The sequence below is a fragment of the Gopherus evgoodei genome, chromosome 16 (assembly GCF_007399415.2).
Source record: "Gopherus evgoodei ecotype Sinaloan lineage chromosome 16, rGopEvg1_v1.p, whole genome shotgun sequence".
Lineage (NCBI taxonomy): Eukaryota > Metazoa > Chordata > Testudines > Testudinidae > Gopherus > Gopherus evgoodei.
The window spans coordinates 7597874-7618757 of NC_044337.1; the positions used below are offsets into that span (position 1 = coordinate 7597874).

General features: G+C 47.5%; 1 protein-coding gene across 16 annotated transcripts in view; it reads left to right on the forward strand.

Annotated features, from left to right (window-relative positions):
- Positions 1-20884, forward strand: part of CACNA1B (calcium voltage-gated channel subunit alpha1 B) — a 507473-nt gene that overhangs the window by 199574 nt on the left and 287015 nt on the right. For all 16 annotated transcript variants that reach the window (XM_030535592.1, XM_030535597.1, XM_030535598.1 and 13 more), the window contains exons 5-6: positions 3729-3881; positions 8822-9009. In XM_030535592.1, the coding sequence (XP_030391452.1) occupies positions 3729-3881; positions 8822-9009 (341 nt within the window). The remainder of the gene's footprint in view (positions 1-3728; positions 3882-8821; positions 9010-20884) is intronic.

Genomic DNA, 20884 nt, shown 5'->3' on the forward strand with positions numbered 1-20884 from the left:
TAAGTAACACCAGGTAAGGGCAAGGCAGATAAAGGGACAGTCTCTTTAATCAGGTTTTCACCATAGGCAACCTGATACTTTGTGTTAGTTTGAAGTGCCCAGATGCTCTGGTGATGGTGTTGAAATACAGGGGACTCCTAGTGAGATCTGTTCATTTCTTCCCTTTCTGAATTTGGAACTGAAGCATTTTCCATGCAGCATGAGGCAGTGAGAGGAAATTGTTTCCCTTTTAAATAGGATGCACTCACATGAAGCTCAGCTGTTCATCCACATTAACTCATTCCCGTCCTTCTCCTCCTCTCAAACAGCAGCCTGGTGTTTCAGCTCTGCCCCCGAGATGGTTTCTTGCAGCCAAAACGCCAGGGGCTGTGCAGAGCTGATGAGGAATGAGCTTCCCTGCCTCTGGTGCTGGAAACTTGAGACAGCAGTGTCCTTTTGGGAGCACAGATTACACAGGCATTTCCCATCCAGAAGGAAAGGGCTCATGGCAAGCTGGCGTTTATTTATTAATCTGTATTTGAAATTAATAGTCATAGGGAAGTGCCCTTGATCTGTTAAGCACCAACCAACAAGTGATTTTTGAGTGTAAATGGACAGGATAAAGCATTGGAGGGGAAACTAAGCTGCAATGACTTGTCTAAGATCACTTGATAAATCAGAGCTGGGACTGGAACTCACATCTCCTACATCCCAATGACTGACCCTTCTTCCCAGCCCCCTCGTGAGATGCATTGACAGTGTGGGGAAGGATTGTCCTGCCATTGCCTGTGCTGAGGGTGGATGAAGAGCAGCTTCCACTCCCCAGGGCTGTAAATCCGGCACCTTTCTCTAGCATGAAATTCATATGGAAAACCAAAGCAGGCTGAATAAAATAACCATGATCCCACAGAGGAACTGCAGGGAGGGTGAGATCACAGTTACGAGAGTTTCTTAAAGGAGAACAACTCACCCTCTCCATTGCATAAAGGCATCCCTGAGCAGAGAGATCAGCCAGGGCCGCCCAGAGGATTCAGGGGGCCTGGGGTCTTCACTTTGGCGGCGGGTCCCGGAGCGGAAGGACCCCCCGCCGCCGAATTGCCGCCAAAGACCCAGAGTAGAAGAAGCTCCAGGGGCCCAGGCCCTGCAAGAGTTTTTCAGGTGCGCTGGAGCGAGTGAAGGACCCCGTTCCAGGGCCCCTGAAAAACTCTTGTGGGGGCCCCTCTGGGGCCTGGGACAAATTGCCCCACTTGCCCCCCGCCCCTGGCAGCCCTGAGATCAGCACAAGGAGTATGCACCACTTAAGTCCAGCATACACCCTATTCTGAAAGTGTGAGTGGGACTTCGGTGGCACAGCGGCTGTGTGCTGGCTGTCTGCGTAGGGGCGAATTTCACCTCACTGTAACCACAACATTACACCCTTCCATGGAATACTCTAGAGCCCCAGCCAACTTTCTAAAACTGATTATCTGGTCGGAGAGAATCTCCCATTTTGTACTTACATACGAGAAAACTTCCACGTTTTGTTTCACGGGCACTTACGCCTTATGAAAATAGACATTCGACTTAATCCAGCCAGCCACAACTCTTCCGCCCCTTGAGCAGAGTCGTAGCTATAGACCAGTGCAATACCATAGATCGGCGGGGCAACCTGGGACTCCGGAGGCACATGGGCTCTTCAGAAGTTAATAGGCGGCTCCTTGTACAGGTGGCGGCTCCTTTTACAGGCACCGACTCTGGGGCTGGAGCTACAGGCACCAACTTTCCAATGTGCGGGGGGGTGCTTGCTGCTCAACCCCTGGCTCTGCCATGGGCCCTGCCCCCACTCTACCCCTTCCCACCCCCTCCCCTGAGCCTGCCGTGCCCTTGCTCCCCCCGCCCCCAGCCTCCTGCATTCCACAAAACAGCTGATTTGGTGGGAAGAGGAGGTGCTGATCGGCGGGGCTGCTGGTGGATGAGAGGCACTGGGAGCTGGTGCGGGAGGGCTGCTGATATATTAACGTGGCTCTTTGGCAATGTACACTGGTAAATTCTGGCTCCATCTCAGGCTCAGGTTGGCCACCCCTGCCATAGATTCAGGGCCGGCTCCAGGGTTTTTGCCACCCCAAACAGCAAAAAGAAAAAAAAAAGTCACGATCAGCTCTACTGCCGCTGCTTCAGTCTTAGGCGGCAATTCAGCGGCTGGTCCTTCGCTCTGAGAGGGAGTGAGGGACCCGCCGCCGAAGACCCGGACGTGCCGCCCTTCACTATTGGCTGCCCCAAGCAGCTGCTTGCTGGGCTAATGCCTGGAGCTGGCCCTGGATAGATTTAAGGCAGCTCTGCTATACAATTTAAAGGCTGCTTTGGCACCTGAGCGTTTTATAATTCTTCCCCCCGCAATACACACACAGTCCTTAGAGGTGCTGTATGCTGTCCTAATATGCTCCCTCCATGTGTCTGCATTTTTTCCCAGCCCAGATGAGTGGTTTTTTTGTGCACATCTGTGTTGACCTCACTTAAGTTTTACAAGGCAGGGGGACAAGAATGATCCTTTATTCCCATTGCCCCAGTGTGGGCCCCACAGCCAAGGTAGCTTTAAACAGGTGATTAACAGGGCATTGCTTTCCTTATGCACATCAGCATAAAATTATCTGACACCTTTATCTCTTTGCCTTCTCCTCTTTTCTCTGCTGTTTTAACTGAAACTGAATTTGAGTGCTGGTGAAAAGACCCAAGATTGGAAGCCCCAGAGATTGCAGGCCTCTGGTTAGCTACAAGATGGGTATGCTAGGTGTAGTGACACTGGGTCTCGCTTAAAGCAGGGCAAAATTTTTCCGACTAATCATTTAGTCACTGAAAAATGCACTTGGGGTTGACTGAAACGATTTGCAAATTTGCGTGGAGTTTGCCAAATCGTTTCAACCAGACTGAAAAAGGCTCTGTATGTCGGTAACGTCGATAACATTTCATTTGGCCCCACAAAAATTCTATTTTGATTTTCCAGGCTTCTGTCAGAAGCAAAGGAAAGGAGTCCTAAAAATGACAGGGGAAGGGACAGGAGGAGGAGGCAGTGGTGGTGATGATGCTGGCTCCCTTTATAAGCTTTAGCCCCCAGGTTAGAGCATTCAGTGAGGATGTGGGAGACACATTCATTTCCCCTCTCTGCCTGATGCAGAGCAGGCATTTAAACTTGCACGCTTGGCAATGGGATATTCTGGTATCAGGCTTTCTCAAACTTCCCTCTTGAAGCTGTTCCACTCTTTTTCAATAATTATAGTCTCTGAGTAGAGCCTTGAAGTTGGGTCTCCCACCTCCCCGGCTAGTGTGCTGCCTACCAGGCTGTAAAGCATTCTCGCTTTTCCCCACCTGGCCCAGTGACTATGACTTGCCATAATGCTCTCTCTGACCCACTGACTCCTTGGCCTCTGTGGGAAACGAGAGTGCTAAATTCACGCCAATTGTGGCAGTAGTTTTCTTGGGTATTTGGACCCATGCTCTGGCCACTGGCTTGAGACCACCAACACGTTTCACATGAGCCACTGAACAGCTTTTAGGACCTGGCCTGGCTCCCACTGATGCTAACTGGAAGAATTTGATGGATTAAGGCTCTGAACCAGATCCCTTACTGAGCAAGGAGAGCTTTGAATTGATGACCTAGAAGAAAGAGTCATTGCAGGACATTGTCAATCCAGAGCAATTCAAACTCCCCTGCCCTCCAAAAAACCTCCTTTTCCTCCAGTCACTGACTACAATAATTTCCTTGCTTCCTACAGGTTTGCAGGTTGTCCTCAAGTCCATCATGAAGGCCATGGTGCCCTTGCTCCAGATCGGGCTGCTTCTCTTCTTTGCTATTGTGATGTTCGCCATCATTGGGCTGGAGTTCTACATGGGGAAGTTTCATAAAACCTGCTTCTCAAACGAAACAGGTGAGAAACAGCTGTTCCCTCAGTAAGTCAGCAGGGCACACGTTATCCGTTTGAGGGCCTAGCGTCGTCTCTCAGAGAAGTGATCTACCTAAGAACAGTTGAATTCCACAGGGTTTTTTTGTGATGTGACTTAAAGCCAAAGTCCAGGTGCTTGTCTAGTGATGACCCCTTGACCTGGAGGTATCCTGGCAAAATTCCAGCTGGCATAATTACCTTCTGTCTCCTTCATTCACCCTGCAGTTTGACTTGGATGTAGTGGGCCCAGTTTTCTGCTGGTATAAGTCTGTGCAGCTTCTCTGGCCCAGAACTCTTCACTTCCTGTCCTATATTGTTGTGTACTGAGTCTGTTTCTGTTTTTCCAGGCTAATTTGTGTGTAACATTTGATGATGAATACAATTTCCAGGTTTGTCTCTAAGTTCATTCATTCTTCTTCAATTTCTCTTCTCCATTCAAGTTAGTTTTCTGATTCTTATTTTCCTCTCAGTGTTTTCTGGCTTTCTTCTAGCTGATTAAACCACAGCCTTCTATATTAGCATTTCTCATCCTGCTCTGTTTTCTTTTTTCCCCTTCCACTCCTCCTCTCCCTCCCGGCCCACCTTCTCTCAGTGCCGCAGAACACCTGGGTGCACATATGCGCACTGGCAACCAGATAGATTCTCCTCTCATTCACAGTGCTGTACCTCCACTGGCTTGGATGGATTTACTCCTAGTTTACACCAGCATGTGTAAGAGGCAGCTCAGGCCCTCAGTTTGTGTGTGTGTCACTTTTGCATTGTAACTGGCAACCAGGCACTCATGGTGCTAGCTAGATGCAGTGACTTTTGATTTCAAGATGATTGAGGTTCTGATGTCCAGCTGTTTGTTTGTGAGATCTCTAGAGGTTTCTGGGGTAAGAGACAACACCATAGCATGAAGCGCGGGTTGGGACAGACGGTGAGCAGCAGAGAAGTCAGAGAGAGAGACAAATGAAAATTCTGGGAGAAGGACACAAGGGTGAAGGACTTCACAGAGAGGGAAGTCAGAGCTGGATGGAGCTTTGAGAAGGGCAGGCCAAGGGCGTGACCGGGAAGGTGAGTGAGAGGGACAGTCCAGAGCTGGGGAGAAAGAGGAACTAGAAGGTTGCTAGCTATGACTGACCATCGATGTGATGGTTGAAGTCCCTGTGCATGAGGAGAGACAGGGACAGATGGAAAAATCAGTCAGAGAGGAAGAAAGGGCCAGAGGGATGGTTCAGAACCCGGCTGAGGGAGAGACGAAGGAGGGAGTAGAGTGCAAGCAGGCCGAAGCTGAGAAGGAGGAGAAAGAATGAGGGGCCATGGCAGATGAGAGGAAGGAGGAATCTATGGCATGACCACAGTCGTGTAGGAAACAGAGAGGCCTAAGAAGGAGGTGGCTAGGGAACCATTTGCATGGGATTTGGGAAGAGTGTGATGCATGCTGCCGAAGTATGGCTGGGGATGTTTAAGTACCAGTGTCTTGTAAGGGTGATATGGCTGGGCCCTTAGGATGCTCTGTTACAGAGTGTACAGTCTGCACAGCATACCCTGTGTCCGGGCGGTGTGCCCACAGCTAGCACTGTGAAAAGTGTCCACACGCTGACCCCTCCCATCTGCTGCACTGACTCCATAGACCCCCAGGGCAGCCCTGCCATTACACGCAGTCTGATCAGCAATGCAGCACCTGTGGTTAGAGAGAGAGAAAGCCCTCACAGCATGTTAATAAAAGGCCAGATCAAGGATAAGGATAAATCCTGGCAATTGCCATAAGAAATGTTGCGGCCTGGAAATGGGAAATTGGACCCTGCAGTGAAAATGACACATGTCTACCTGCCGCTGTGTAATAAACCCCAGAAAATAGAGGAGTAGGGCCTGGACTCCCAGAGATCCTTAACTAAGGGCAGGTGCAACATCAGAATAGTTGCTTGAGGTGCAATTTAACTGTGAAAAATGCAGAATGTATTCTTCTCTCCTCCCCTCCCCCATGCGTCAGTTTTTAATCTTTTCATTAACATGGTGTCCGGTTGTATTAGATGGTGTGGAATCACACAGGGAAAGCGTTCCTACCCCAAGGAGCTTGCGATCCAAAAAACCTTTTTAGTGATTATCATTAACCATCTGTTGCATTTATTTATTTAGATTTATATAAAGCGTAATAAGAGTGTCCCATCCAATGCTCTGGTAGGCCCTTGGCAATTCTGTAAAAACTCTGTTACAATAGTATCTTACATTGACACAGGGCTTTGCAAATCCAGAGTGAGAGACTTTTCTTGTCCTGGGCACTTACTGGGTAAGGTAAGCGAAACCTGGCACAATGGTCCAGGTAAAGGGATTTACAAAGAGCTAACTCCAAAGGAAAGCAAGAAGATTCCCGGAAGAAATGGATTTCAAGAAAGGATTTGTAGAAGGGGAAGAGGGCTTTCTAAATGAACAGCTCTTGGGTGGGGGGGAAGAAGGGGCTGCCTGTCTTTTCGTTCTGTGTTTGTACAACAGCCCAGTGGGGTTCTGGTCCAGGACTAGGGCTCAGAGATGTGATCACAATTCAAATGGGTAATAACAACAATATTGCTGGACAGAGAGTGGAAGATCTTTCCCAAGCGGAGATGGCAGTGTAAGCAGTTCTATAGAGCTTTGCCTTTTCAAAGAGCTTTACAACTATTAGTTAAATGATCCTTACAACCCCCCAGTGAGCTGGGTAGCTATTTAAATAGGTTTAAAAAGGCTGCCTGGCCACTGAATGATGTGGTGCTTTCAGTTCTGTTCTGGGCTCAGAAATCACTTCCATCGAACACAGGCACAAGGCCACTGAGCAGCAGCATGGGAGGCAATGTTCTCTGGTGGTTAGAGCACTGGACTGGGACTCAGGAGACATGATTTCTTGTTCCCTGCTCTGTCAGTGTGTGATTGGCTGACCTCAGCAAATCACTTCCCTTTGTGTCTGTTTCCCCATCTGTACAATGGGAGTAATGATACTGACCTTCTGGGTAAGGTGCTTGGGGATCTCCCGATGAGAAGTGCTAGATAACAGCTAGGATTGTTCCTATTTTACCCCCATTTTCTAGCTGGGGAAATAGAGGCACAGAGAAGGGAAGTAACTTGCCCGAGCTTACCCTGCAGCTCACGTATTAGAAATGTGGCTGAGGTTTCAGGGGCCGGTTTCTCCATTCCCTTATGCCGTGTGGAGTCATTTATGCCATTGCAAACGGAGTGTGAAAAACTCCTGAATCCACCTGGGAATGACTGGTGTGCAAGTGGCAGCATGGGGTCAGGGCAGCGGACAGTCTGGCCCTAGCTCTCCAGAGTGACTAAGCGGATGGAATTGGAGAGATGTGAGATGACAGACAGTTGCAAGGATATGGGAGCAGAGACAAAGACAGGAGTCAGACTGTTTGGGGCCTCGCAGGTGAGGAGGATGATCTGAGGTGGTAGTGAGACAGCCGTCGTCTGGGCTGACGCACTGGGGCTTGAACTGGGAACCTCCAGAGTGGAAATCATGAGTGGCTAAAGAGCCAGCATGGCCTAAAGGGGAGCTGTAACAACTCACATCTTAGGTGGATTGGAATGGAAGGAGACCTGTAGCATGTCTACACTGGTGGATTACACTAGGAGACTGCCAACGAGTGAGCGTGAGGAGGGAAGAGCCCTGGCTAAAGAAGATGGCCAGAGTGGTGGTGTTTTGCAGTAGATTGGAGATGGGGAGAGGTGAGAACCAGGGGGCCCAGGGAACAGAAGGTTCAAGTGACCAGGTGTTGGTCTAAGCGTCACGTAGTATTCTTCTTTATGCCCTTGGCAGAGCACCACTTAGAATTCTCAGCCTTTTCCTCACTGACATGACGGGTTCGGTGGGTGGGGCAAAAGAGGGAAAGTGTTAGGTAATTGCTGGGGTTTTTTCCATTTAATGTTTGTAGCTTCTTTTTTAAAAAAAAAGCCACAATCCCATCCATGGTCACTTGGGAGCCATCTTGGTGAGCAACATCACGATGATGTTGTTATGACTGACAGATCTCTAGGCCAAGCGGAAGGCTGAGCCCTGTGTGTGGCTTGTGATGTAAGATACCCAGCTTAGCACTGCTCTTGAAGTAGCACTCAAGTATGGACCTGGGAGCCCAGCCAGAAGCTTGTGAGTACCATACGTCATGGCATCTGGCATCTCAACAGGAGGGAAGCAGGGCCAGCTCCAGAATGAAGGTTACGGCCTCCTTAAAGCCTCCACCTTACCAGCATATAAAGAAGTCTCTGTTAAAGGGCGCCACGCCGCTCTCTGCTCTGTGGTTAATGTGTTCATCTGCAGATGAATTACAGAAATTGATTCTACCCAGTTCCCTCTCCTCCCCTCCTCACTCGCTCCCTCCGATCGGAAATGGAGCAATGGCACTTCTGAAAAGGCAGCGAGCGAGGTTTCCTGTATCTGGAATCCCTTGTGTGCAGGGAAAGCAAAGTAGCCCACTAATCTATTCAACCCAGCCTTTTAAACCTAAATGCCTAATCTCAGAAGAGGTGCATTAAAAAGCTCAGGTCCATTTGCTCTGAGCATTGACTTCAGGGTGGAAATATGAACCTCCTCAAGGAGCTGCGTCCCTGCAACAGTAGTAGGGCTGGGGATCTGGGGAGTTAGGGGGTTTCATGCCTGGCCTTGTTCCTAGTCCCCAAATGAAACAGTCACTTGAGATCCTTATGGAAACCAAGAAGCAAAGAGCAGTAATTCAAAAAGCTGGTGAGCTCATGGTGTATGAGTGGAAATGTCATGGCTCACCTCGACACAGCATTAGTAATATGGCACAGTGGGCTGTTCTGAGTTTATGGAAAAGACGCTTTTTGTTTTGATGAAAGCCAAGCAAAAGTCTAAGACAGGCCCACACATTAGTGTGTGATTTTCAGTGAATATGTGATATATTTTGATCAGTAACTGTGTTTCGCTCCCCCTACCCCTCTTGTCTCTGTAGGTGAGGAGGTGGGAGATTTTCCTTGTGGAGAGGATCCCCCGGCCAGGCAATGTGAGAATGGAACCACATGCAGGAAATACTGGCCAGGCCCCAACTATGGAATCACCAACTTTGACAATATTCTGTTTGCTGTGCTAACTGTCTTCCAGTGCATCACCATGGAGGGCTGGACTGACATCCTCTACAATGTGAGTATCACAGATAATATCCATAGAGTTCTCCGGGCGATGTGTGAATTGCATTTTTCTATTCCACTGCGGGGGCAGGCGTCACACAGATTCCCAGTATGGAGAACAAAATGAGGAGGAACATGTCAGTGGTTCATTCTTACTGTGATAGGATTCAAATTCTGCCTTGAACTGCAAAACACATCAGCTGGTTGGTGTTTTTCCATCAATTGCCCCCAGCCCAGGCTTTTTTGGGACTGTCTCAGTTTTCTTAAGGCAGGCCTGTGGCCTGCGAGCATTGTGCTTTGTAGGACATTCCTTGATGCCTTATAATCTTTACAGGTCCCACAAATCATTATTGCAGTCCAGAGAGATGGCACTTTGAGGCAGCATTCCTTGTATCTGCATACCTATGTAGTGACTTTTGATGCAGCATGATGATACCGTGCCAAAATGTCATCAGGTTACATTGCAAGATACCGATGCAGTTTCATACCAAATGGGTTTATCCTGTTGTAGGAATTCCAAGTGTTGAGTCCATCCTCACTATTTCTTACAGAATATATTTCATCAAAGGCCGAATAGAAGTGGCACAATCAGTGACTCCTTCACATTCGCCTCTTGTATCTAGGGGCTTTCCCTACAGCCTAGGTTCACACCTAGTGCTGTGTATTGTAACGTGCTAGAAGGAACATAGGGAGATGATGGTCTCAAATGGAGTGCTGGTTTGGGTTATTCGGGAAGCGTTTTGCAAGCTGCATTCTTACCTGCCGTATCTCCACTGACTGGGGCAGACCTGCACCCAGGATGAATGTGGTCTGTTGGGTCTGAACCTTCATTGCCTTGCACTTTGCTTAGTCATTTACATGTATGCAAAGTGGGTCCAAAAAGCTCCAGTTTAGATCGGTGAGTATTTTCCAGCGGTTTGGCACCCTCTTTGTGCCATGTAAGTGACTGCACTCGGCACAAGGGAGTAGAACCCGCTGCTTGTAGAACATGCTCATGAGTGCCAGTGACACCAAAATGTTTTGTACTTAAATGAGGGCTTTGTGTGATAATAGCCAATGCAGCAGCATGCTTCAGGGCAGAGAGACGTTTATAGGGTGCCTTGAGTAGTGCTATAAAGCACGAGGCCAAAAGTGATGTGACTTAGAACCTCTCCAGAAGTGCTGTAACCTCCTGCTTTACAGGTCTAATGAGCTTTATTGCTTATCGCGGAATGTAATTTAGACATAAGGAAAAGAGTCAGACGATTGCATTTACTGAGCATTATTGGAAGGGGCACAGCCTGTGACCTATGAGAAGACTTTAGTTGTGCTCAGTGTTTTAAAACCCATTGAATTCTGGGCTACGGGACCCTTTCCCTCTGGATATTTCTATGACAGCAGGACACCATGGTTAGCAGCAAGCACGGTGAGCTGTAAGGTGCAATTCTGCTTTAGTGGAAGCCAATACATCCCATTTATTCCCTTCTCTCTTCATTGCACAAGTCTTCATTTCTTGACGATCGCTGGCCCATTTAGATTGGTCGCAGAAGTCTGCAACCACGAGGTGGAGGGAAGGCCTCATTTCCCAGCTGTGTTCCCTCCTCCACTCTCTGCTGCTTTCATCACACAACCAGTCCCCCCAGACCCATTCACTGACCCTTTCTCTTCTCTCCACAATCAACAATCATGCGAAAAGCCCATTAGAGTCCTGGTTTTGACTGATTAATCAATAAAGGGCATATTAGATCATCTTCCTCCAGCCTGCCTTTTGTCTAGCATGCAGGGAGCAGAGCTGGCTCTTGGAAATGATTCAGGGTTGCTTTGAAGTTATTGCAGTACCATTTACCTAATTGGAAACCAATACATTGATCTGGGGCAGCAAGGATTGGCTGTGCAAACATGATTCGGACTCTGCAGATCTTATCTGTGGAGCGATAAGCCCCAGCCGCTTATCCTTGGTTAAGCCTTAGATGTCAGGTGGATTTCCCATCACCTACAAGTGGGAGGCTCGTGAATGGCTGAGGACAATGTTTCATAGGCTGTGAGGCTGTCATTCCTGTGGGAGCACAAATGCAACCATGGACAGTTCAAAAATGGAGGATTGTTTTTCTTTCCAACAATTCTATCCTATTTCTGATGTGCCTGTTTCCATGATATTAGAAGCCCTAATTCAGGAAGGTTCTTAAGCATGTGTGTAACTTTAAGCCAATGAGCATGTGTATAACCTTAAGCATCTGCCTGTCACCATGGTATCCAATACTCCTTTGACTTCAGCAGGAATGCTCACATGCTTAACTCTGTGCATGTGACTAAGTACCATTTAGAATCATGGCCAAAGAGTCACCTCGCCATTTAGATTCAACTAAAGCAGAGTTAGATAGATGGTAGCCCGGTCTATTGGTTTCCATATGACAGTAACTCCTCATTTAATGTCATCATGCTTAATGTTGTTTCAATGTTACATCCCTGCTCAATTAGGGAACATGTTCATTTAAAGTTGTGCAATGCTCCCTTATAACTTCCTTTGGCTGCCTGCTTGTAAGATTCTGTGGAAGAGCAGCGACTTTACAAGGGAGCATAGCACAAGTTCCGCTTCTCTGCCTCCTCTCAGCACTTCTCCCACTGTTTGGCAGCTCTGAGGACTTTCTGGGAAGGAGGAGAAGGAGCAGGGACATGCAGCATCTCCACTCCTCCTCCTCCCTCCCAGAAAATCCTAAGTGCCACCAAACAGCTGTTTAGCAGTGTTTAGGATTTTCTGGGAGGGAGGGGGAGGAGTGGAGATGCAGGGCTTCTCCCCCTCCCTCCCAGCACATCACGCATAGGACTTTCTGGGAAGGCAGGGAAGGAGCGGGGCAGCGCTGCATCTCCACTCCTCCCCCTCCATCCCAGAAAGTCCTACGTGCCGCCAAACAGCTGCTTAGCAGTGCTTAGGACTTTGGGGCGAGAGGGATGTGGCATGCTCCAGAGAGGAGATGGAGTGGGGGTGGGAAGAGGTGGGCCTGGAGTGGAGCGGGGACAGGAAGAGGTGGGCCTGGAGTGGAGCGGGGACAGGAAGAGGCGGGCCTGGAGTGGAGCGGGGACAGGAAGAGGCGGGCCTGGAGAATTCCCGGCAAAGTACAAGCCTGTTCTTCTCCAGGGAAGTGGTCGCTGCTGCAGCAAAGGTGTTTCCTAGCATCCTTGCCTGCAGCGGGCTGTGCCTGTGTTGGGTAAGCCAGGGGCACTTCCCAACTACAGTACAGTACTGTCCAGTATATAATGCCTTTTGTCTGCCCCCTAAACATTTCCTTGGAACCTAACCTCCCGCATTTACATTAAATCTTATGGGAAAATTGGATTCGTTTAACATTGTTTCACTTAAAGTTGCATTTTTCAGGAACATAAACACAACATTAAGTGAGGAGTTACTATACCCGTCCCTCTGCCAGCTTCATCCCCATATCCCTCTGATGGTGCACTCCTATCACTTACTAGTGAGCTGTGCTGTTCACAGGGTAGCAGCAGAGTGAAAAGGGGGGAGAAGGGAGAAGAGAAGGGAAGAACCATCTGGTTTGTTGTTTTGTAATTGCTTAGTATCAGAGGGCTAGCTGGATTAGTCTGTATCCACGAATACAATGAGGAGTCTGGTGGCACCTTAAAAGACGAACAGATTTATTTGGACATAAGCTTTTGTGGGTAAAACCCCCACTTTTTCGGGTTCCACAGGTCTCCTTCCTTGTTTTTGTAATGGCGTAGTTTTCCTCTTGTTTCCCCCTGTGCCTACGCGTATCATTTAGAAACATACAACAGCGACTGTTAGCTCATCAGAGCAAATGTGCAGTGATGCAACTATCAGACTGTGCACAACAGAGAATACCCAGCCCATCAAAGCCTGCGGCTCCAACCAACCCAGCTGTATGCCAGCTATTCTGTAGACTTTGCTGCATGTGCTGGCTGAGTCTAGAGTGTGGAAGTGAACCAGAAGGACACTGCATTTTCTATCCATCGCTCTACAAGCACGTTACAAAGGGAGGGTGTAAAGGGTGTGAGCCTCACTAGATAGAGGAGGGAAAATGAAGTATAGGGTGAGAAAATGAGTTGTCCAGGATGACTCAATAGCAGAATTTAGATCATGCTGACTCATTGCCCCATGCTCAGTCCATTAGACTACAGCTACCTCTAAGGCAGAGTCCAAGCTCGGGGACTGAAGCCATGTCTGTGGACTGCCAGCCCCATATTGTGACCCAGTCTTCCCTGCCCATGTGCCTAAAATGCAAAATAGGAGAAGCCTGGATATTTTCTCTGGTTTGCTTGCAGTAAATAGCTCCATAATCTATCCAACACTTTACAAAGCAGAGTAAGATGTGGCTTCTATCTTGCAAAGCCTAGTCTACCCCTCTCTTCTCCTCTCCCCTGGAACTCATTGAGGGCCTGGTTGTTGGTTAAGGAGTTTGCTCTTGGGGCATTCTGCCAGGGAGGAGAAGGTTTCTGGGCTGGGACAGGTGAGGGTGGATTAGGACTTTAAAAGGGTGGAGCATGTCCTGATAGGAGACTGACCCTCTGGCCTGTTCTGCTTTCCCCAGGTGAACTTGCCAGCCCCTGGATGCAGGTCTTTCACCTTGGCAAAATCGTGGATCCACTTTTTGTTGTGATACTTAATTAATATTTGCAAAGTGCTGTAAGATCCTGAGATGAGCCTCCAGGGAGGTATAAGTAGGAGTATGCTTTTGCAAGAAGTCAGGGCTGAGATTTCTCATGCCGTCAGCTGCCCAGGAGCCAGTGAAAAGGTCATCTCCCAGTTCCCAGCAGTACTGTTCCTATTCCCCTGCCTTTGAGTGAACACTCTCCAGCTCCTGCTAGATGTTGGTTTTACTTGGGCTGGGAAGGCCGTTTACTATTCCTTTCACTTTCCACTGTTAAAATGGGCTACCATGGAGCGGGGTCCATCCTAGGGACTGAAAGTGGGTTATCCTGCTGGGCAGTCTGGGGCCCAAGGCCGTTATGTGGAAGTTGAGGTTGCAATGAGCTTGGAGGCCATTTTCTCCTGAAAAACGAGCCGTTTGATGGTTTGATTGCTTTGGATCAATAGCACTCTGTCGCTGTTCATATTTCTCTGCTACCACCAGCGCTGCTGCTGCGCTCTACCATGAGGGCAGTGGAAGGAGGTGCTGCTTTTTCCCTATGTAAGTCATTGTTAGGGTCACTTATAAACTCAGAAGAGCAGAGCTCGCATCCTAGCTGCTTAGCCAGTTCCTCATTAACGGCACCAGGGAATAGGAGTGGTTTCCCCCCAAAAGCAACTTTGGGCTGATGGAAATAACCAATCCTGAGTGGTCCTGTTGTCAGAGCCCAAGCCCTGGAGCTCAGGTCTAGGCTGGCAACTAAACCCCAGAGTTCTGGCCTGTTTAGGCTTAGTGCTGTGATTCAGCCCATTGGGAAGATGGGCCTGAGCTGTAGCATTGGGATTTGGACCTGAAATTCCCCAAAGTTTGCGGGGGAGGGGATGGGGGTTGGATCTGATTCTTCCTGTTCTGGAGATAGCTGACCTGCAGAGATCAAATCCAGGCACAAACTTCGCCAGCCAAGGAGGGCACTTTGGGTCTGGTTTGCCAGTTGGACTCAGCTCTTTCACAAAGGGTATTTTTAGTAGCAGCGATCATTCTGTGGACTGTGTAAGTGTTTCTGAAGGATTATGCTGACTTCACATCTGATACGGACATGACCCTCCCACAGGTTATTCGGGAGTAACGCAGCAGGCAGAAGGCAGGACTTCGTGATAGATAAGATTGTCTTGGAAATCCTTAAACCCCTCTCCATGATGATAAATGGAGGAGTTATATAGGCAAGGAGGTGGATCTCAGGTTTTCATGGACTGCAAAAATGTCCATCCCTCTTTGCCTCACTCATCTACCAGTTATGCTTTTATGGGAGTTTCCCTTTAATTGGAGTCAGTGAAAGCTTTCTAGCAAGACTTTATGTGGAAAGTGATTTATGCTTGAGGCAAAGAGATTAAAGCATCAATCAGGTAAAATGCTTTAAGAATAAGCTGAGGGAAGCTCATTTCTGAAACAAGAGCACAATAACAGCAGAGTAATCGCTCCAAACAAGCCCTTCTGCATACTGTAGGCTCACCAGCTGTGACCTGCACCCAACCAGAAAGCTGCTGTGAGTTTAGAGAGCAACCAATGATTTAGAAACAGTCCCTTTGTCTTGTGCTAATGACAGGGAACCATCTTTTCTCCCGCAAAGAGCAGAGCCAAAATTCTCTCATACTGAGAGAACCCCAGGGCCTCAGCATAATCTGAGAACATGATTAAAGCATAGACTGAGCCCATCTACACTACCATTACACTGTTTTAAATGTCTTGGAAGACTAACATGCCGTAACCATTTTCCCCATCGTGGCAGAACATGTGTTCTCAACATGGACTCGGGAACCAGTTTCCTTTGTCACAGCCCACCGCCTTTTCTTTGTGGCTCATTGAGAAGATGGACCTGAAACTTTTCTCTGTTGTAGCACAGGGTCACATTAGATAGAAGATTGAGAACAATTGTGGGAAGAAGATAGAGTACAGATGGGACCACAGAGATTCCTGTGGCCAGAACATATGGCCAGATTCTGAAACCTTTACACATCCTTACTGTGAGAGTAGCCTGCTGAAATACAAAATAACATTGTTCCCTAGACTCTGCAAGTCATAACTTTTCTCTGTAAAGCACAGATGTGACTGTATCTCCCAGTAGAATACTGCCTACTGTTCTGGGCACCTTGATACTAGATACACATCATTACATTGGAGGAAGCTTGGAGAACAAGAATTAAGAGGCTGGAGGGACTGAAGATTAAAAGAACTTAGTATGTATAGCTTGGCTAAATGATTGCTCAAGTGGATTAAGATAACTGCCAAGAAGTGTTTATAATAATTTACATGGCTCCTTTCATCCTGAAGTGCTTTACAAATTATATACGGGTGCACGCCATACAGCACCGCTGAAGTACAGCCTCATGTGGGGTGGGGATTGGAAACCAACCAGCAAACAATGAGGGATGGAGAGTTTTGGCCAAGGACATCAGAGCAAACTTCTATTCTTGCTAAATGTTCCATAGAATCTTTAGAATAAAATTATTACCCAGCGTAGCACCCAGGAGTCCTAGTCACGGCCAACGGACCCCACTGAGCTAGGCCCTGTACAAATGCCAGCTAAGAAGATGGCCCCTGCCCAAAGAGCTTACAGTGTAAGAATAAGACAAGACAGTGGGGTGGATACAGGGAGGCAGATCGGGGGGACCATGAGGGAACATTTTGAGACAATATTGGTCAGCATGATGGACAGTGATCTTGCCGCACCAGCAGCCTCACTGTTGTCAAGCTTTTTGTTGGCACCACAATGAAGGAAAGTTTTAAGGAGAATGAGAGAGTTGTGCCAGTGTTTACAGGGAGTGCACATGTTTAGAGGGAGCTCCTTCCAAGTATGAGGGGCAGCACAGGAGACAGTATGCAGGGCGGACAAGGCCTTGCTTTTCAAGGTCTCTTCTATGGAAAGTGAGTTGCGGGGGACCTAAATTTGATCCTGTGGACTGAGGTTTAATTTCTATTGAAGCGTAGCATAGAGGAGTGAGTACACAGCAGGGGCGCTGGTTTCTGCTCCCAAATAATTGTTTGTCTTGGGGCAAACTCTTTTATCTCTGCCTTGGTTTCCCCATCTGTAAAAGGGGGATTGTAATGGGATACTGACCCTATAAGACCAGACGGGTGGTAGTTTGAGACAACAGTTATCCAGTTCCATGTATCCAGGGAAGGAAGTGAAGCAGTCCTGGGTTATAGTTTGTCTGGCAGAGGGAAGGTGAGGGCGAAACCAAAACCACTGTTCCTTTAAGGGACTGGGACAAGGAGCCTTGTCGAGTGTCAGGGCAAAGTCCCCCCCCCCCTTTCAGCTGGCCCAGATAAAGGTTCGAGGTTATTAGATCCACCTGAAGAGGATTGTGGTGGTGGTGAGATGACTGAGTGGGAGAATCTCAAAAGGATGCTCCAAGCCCTATCAAGGAGGAGGAAGTCGGCTAGCCCATGGTTCCCAGAAGGAGGGCTGTGAAACCTTGAAGGGTTAGTTTGTGGGCTGGCGGAGGAGGTCAGGACTCTCTCAGCCCCAGAAGGAGGGCTGTGAAACCCTGAACCTAGGGGGGTGGGTGAGAAGGACCTCACTTCGGGGAGCTGAACTAGGTTGAATAAATTACTCCCCAAGACAGAAGAGGATATTGTTTTGCTATAAGTGGATTATTCTGAGAGCCCAGAAGGAAACCAAAGAAGGATGAAGGAGATGCAAATAAGAACAATGCGATGAGACTGGGGAAAGGAAAACTAAGGTTGAACATCGGGGAAAAAAACTTCTTAGCCGTGAGGTTCAGTAGACAGTAGAATAGTGTCCCCTGAGAAACACAGGAGCTCTATTGCTGGAGTTGTTTCAAACTAGACTAGACAAAGTACTCAGGTCATCCTGCTCATGCAGGATTGTTCTTATCAGGTCTTTCTCCACCCCTAGTTCTAGAATTAGTTACAATATCCTTGGGTACAGTTCTTTACCTCTTTAAAATGTGTATGGTATAGAATCATAGAAATGTAGGGTGGAAGGGACCTCAAGAGGTCATTGTCTTCTACTCCATGTCACAAATATAATATGGTATGGCACACAGACATTATGTGGGACTTTTTTACTGTATGTTCAGTGGCCTCCATATGAAATGAGCTTGTGGGCTCAATATAGGCTCTCATAGAAAAGTCCTGCAGCACTTAATGGTCCATAGTGAATTCACAGATTGAAATGCCAGAAGGGACCATCTAGTGATCATCTAGTCTGACCACCTGTACAACACAGGCCAGAGAACTGCCCCAAAATAATTCCTAGAACAAATTGTTTAGAAAAAAAATCCAACCTTGATTCAAAACCTCCATCTAGTAATCTTTCTGTCAAATTTTTGAACCATTCTGGAGAGTACAATAGAGCATTCTGTCCCTGCCATAAAATTCTATAGGATATTTTAAAAGAACCTACTATTCAAAGAGATGTCATCTTCTACTAAATACTGTGGGGTTTAAAGCACTCAATTACTTTTCTACAGAATCCTATTTCCTTCCTCCCTATCAAATTCTATAGTACTTTTCCATACAAAATGGAAAATGACTGCCTAGAAAAGAGTACTGCAGAAAGGGATTGGGGGTCATAGTAGATCACAAGTTAAGTATGTGTAACACTGCTGCAGAAAAAGCAAACATCGTTCTGGGATGTGTTAGCAGGAGTCACCTGCTGGAAGGTTCTCTGCACCTTGAAGTCTTTAAACCATGATTTGAGGACTTCAATGGCTCAGACACAGGTTTGATACAGGAGAGGGTGGGTGAGATTCTGTGGCCTGCATTGTGCAGGACGTCAGACTGGATGATCATAGTGGTCCCTTCTGACCTTAAAGTGTATGATTCTATGAAGCTCTCCTCTGTGCTGATTAGGCCTCAACTGGAGTACTGTGTCCCGTTTTGGGCACCACATTTCAGGGAAGATGTGGACAAATTGGAGAAAGTCCGGAGAAGAGCAACAAAAATGATCAAAAGTCTAGAAAACATGACCTAGATTGAAAAAATTGGATTTGTTTAGTGTGGAGAAGAGAAGACTGAGGGAGGACACAACAGTTTTCAGGTATGTAAAAGGTTGTTACAAGGGTTTGATTTAGTTGGGGATTGGTCCTGGTTTGAGCAGGGGGTTGGACTAGATGACCTACTGAGGTCCCTTCCAACCCAAATATTCTATGATTCTAAGGAGGTGGGAGAAGAATTGTTCTTAACCTTTGAGGATGGGACAAGAAGCAATGGGCTTAAATTGAAGCAAGGGAGATTTAGGCTGGACATTAGGAAAAAATTCCTAACTGTCAGGGTGGTTAAGCACTGGAATAAATTGCTTGGGGAGGTTAGACAAACACCAGTCAGGGATGGTCTAGATAATACTTAGTCCTGCCATGAGTGCAGGGGACTGGACGAGGTGACCTCTCAAGGTATCTTCTAGTGCTACAATTCTATGATTCTATGGTGTATGTTTTCCACCAGGAGAAGGAGAGTCATTTCTGTTTGTCTCCTTCTCTTGTGCAACGTCAGTGGTTCTTGCTCTCTTCCATACTAGGACTCCTTCCTCCATGCTAGGTGCTGATGCAACCTCCCCTCTTTCCAGGATCTAGCCAGACCCCACTCTCATTTTGCAAAGGCCAGGTGGTTGCAACTCTTCTGCCACCTGCCCACGAGCTTCAGGTTGAGAAATCGCTATGCTACACTTAGCAGGAAATAAACAGCAACATTGAGTTGGAGGAGAACTGAGATGTGCAAGTCCTGGAGCTTAGTATTTTCCTGGGTGAAATCCTGGCCCCATTGAAGTCTCTGTGAGTTTTGCCATTGATTTCAGTAGGGCCAGGATTTCATGTAGGAACTTTTTTTTACAGGCACTCAAAGCAATTAGAGGGAATTTACCTTGCGAGATCTGGAACGTCCTGCAGAACGCACACAATTTCAAATTTCTCTCTCTCTCTCTCAATAAGGAGAGATTGTAATATTTTTTGAAAGTGAAACATATGTTTCTCCTCTCTAATACCAGTGGCCAATGGATATTTCATATCTGTGAACTACTAGAGCTAAACTGCTATGCTAATATGTGCTTTGTGGTTCAAAAAAAATCAGAATTGACTCAAAACTTGAGCCTAATTTGAACCCAACCTTTAGCAGGCTTGAGAATGGCTTTTGATTGACTTGGTCCTATTTTTCATTTCTCCCTGTATCTCTGAATTTCCTGGTTCATGTTAGAAAGGGAAGTGGAAGAATCAAAGTACAATGAGAAAATTTGTTCTCACTCTATTTCCAGCCCAAGGAAGGCGGAAGTCCCGGAATTTGGGGAGAGAATATGTGCTCATGAGACTTTAGACCCAGTTATGTTTTGATAGCTCAGATAAGCATCTCCAGACTTTTGGATACTTCTTTCAGATGAACCTCAAAGATGCATTGTTTGAGGTTTGTCCATCACTAAACCAAACTGTGAGTCCTAGAGTCTGCGGGTGTTGCTGGGATGTCTGTCAGGGAGGATTTGAGCACGACCAGCCTAGGCTACGAGAGCCGTCAGATTTTTAGCTGAGAGAAAAGAAAAACTACCCTCGAAAGAAGGTAGAAGTGGCTTGAAGCTTGATATGGAGCAAAAAGCAGGAGAAAAATAAATAAGATGAAGTAATGCAGCCCTCACTCTCATAGATAGGATTCACTGTTGGTTACTTAATGGAAGGATGAGTCAGTGGTTAGCGAACTTTCTTGTGCTCTAGAAGACCCGTGTTCAATTCCTTCTCCCCCACAAACATCTGAAGTGACCGGTGGGCAAACCACTTAGTCTCTCTGTAGAAGGGTGTGTATAATAACACAAACCTGCCTTGGAGGGGTGTTGAGATCACACATTAAAGACTGAGAATCTCAGGGCTTGGCTACACTGGAGAGTTGCAGCGCTGGTGATGGGTTTACAGCACTGCAACTTAGTAACTGTCCACACCTGCAAGGCACAGCCAGCGCTGCAACTCCCTGGCTGCAGCGCTGGCTGTACACCTGGTCTGCTTGGGGTGTAACGATTGCAGCGCTGGTGATGCAGCACTGCTCATCAAGTGTGGCCACCAAAAGCGCTGTTATTGGCCTCCAGGGTATTAGGAGGTATCCCAGAATGCCTGCTCACAACAAACTGGAAGAATGGCTGAACTCCGAGCTCCCCCGAGCTGCTTATCTAAAAAACAAACGCAGCTGCTGTTTGCTCCAGCGAGCGAGCGAGTGGAGGCAGGCAGGGGAATTGCTTTGGAAGGTTCACAGCTGTTTGCTTGAAGAGAGAAGTCACACGGCAGAGGGGGAGGAGGGAGTCCGTGTTGAGCAGCTGCT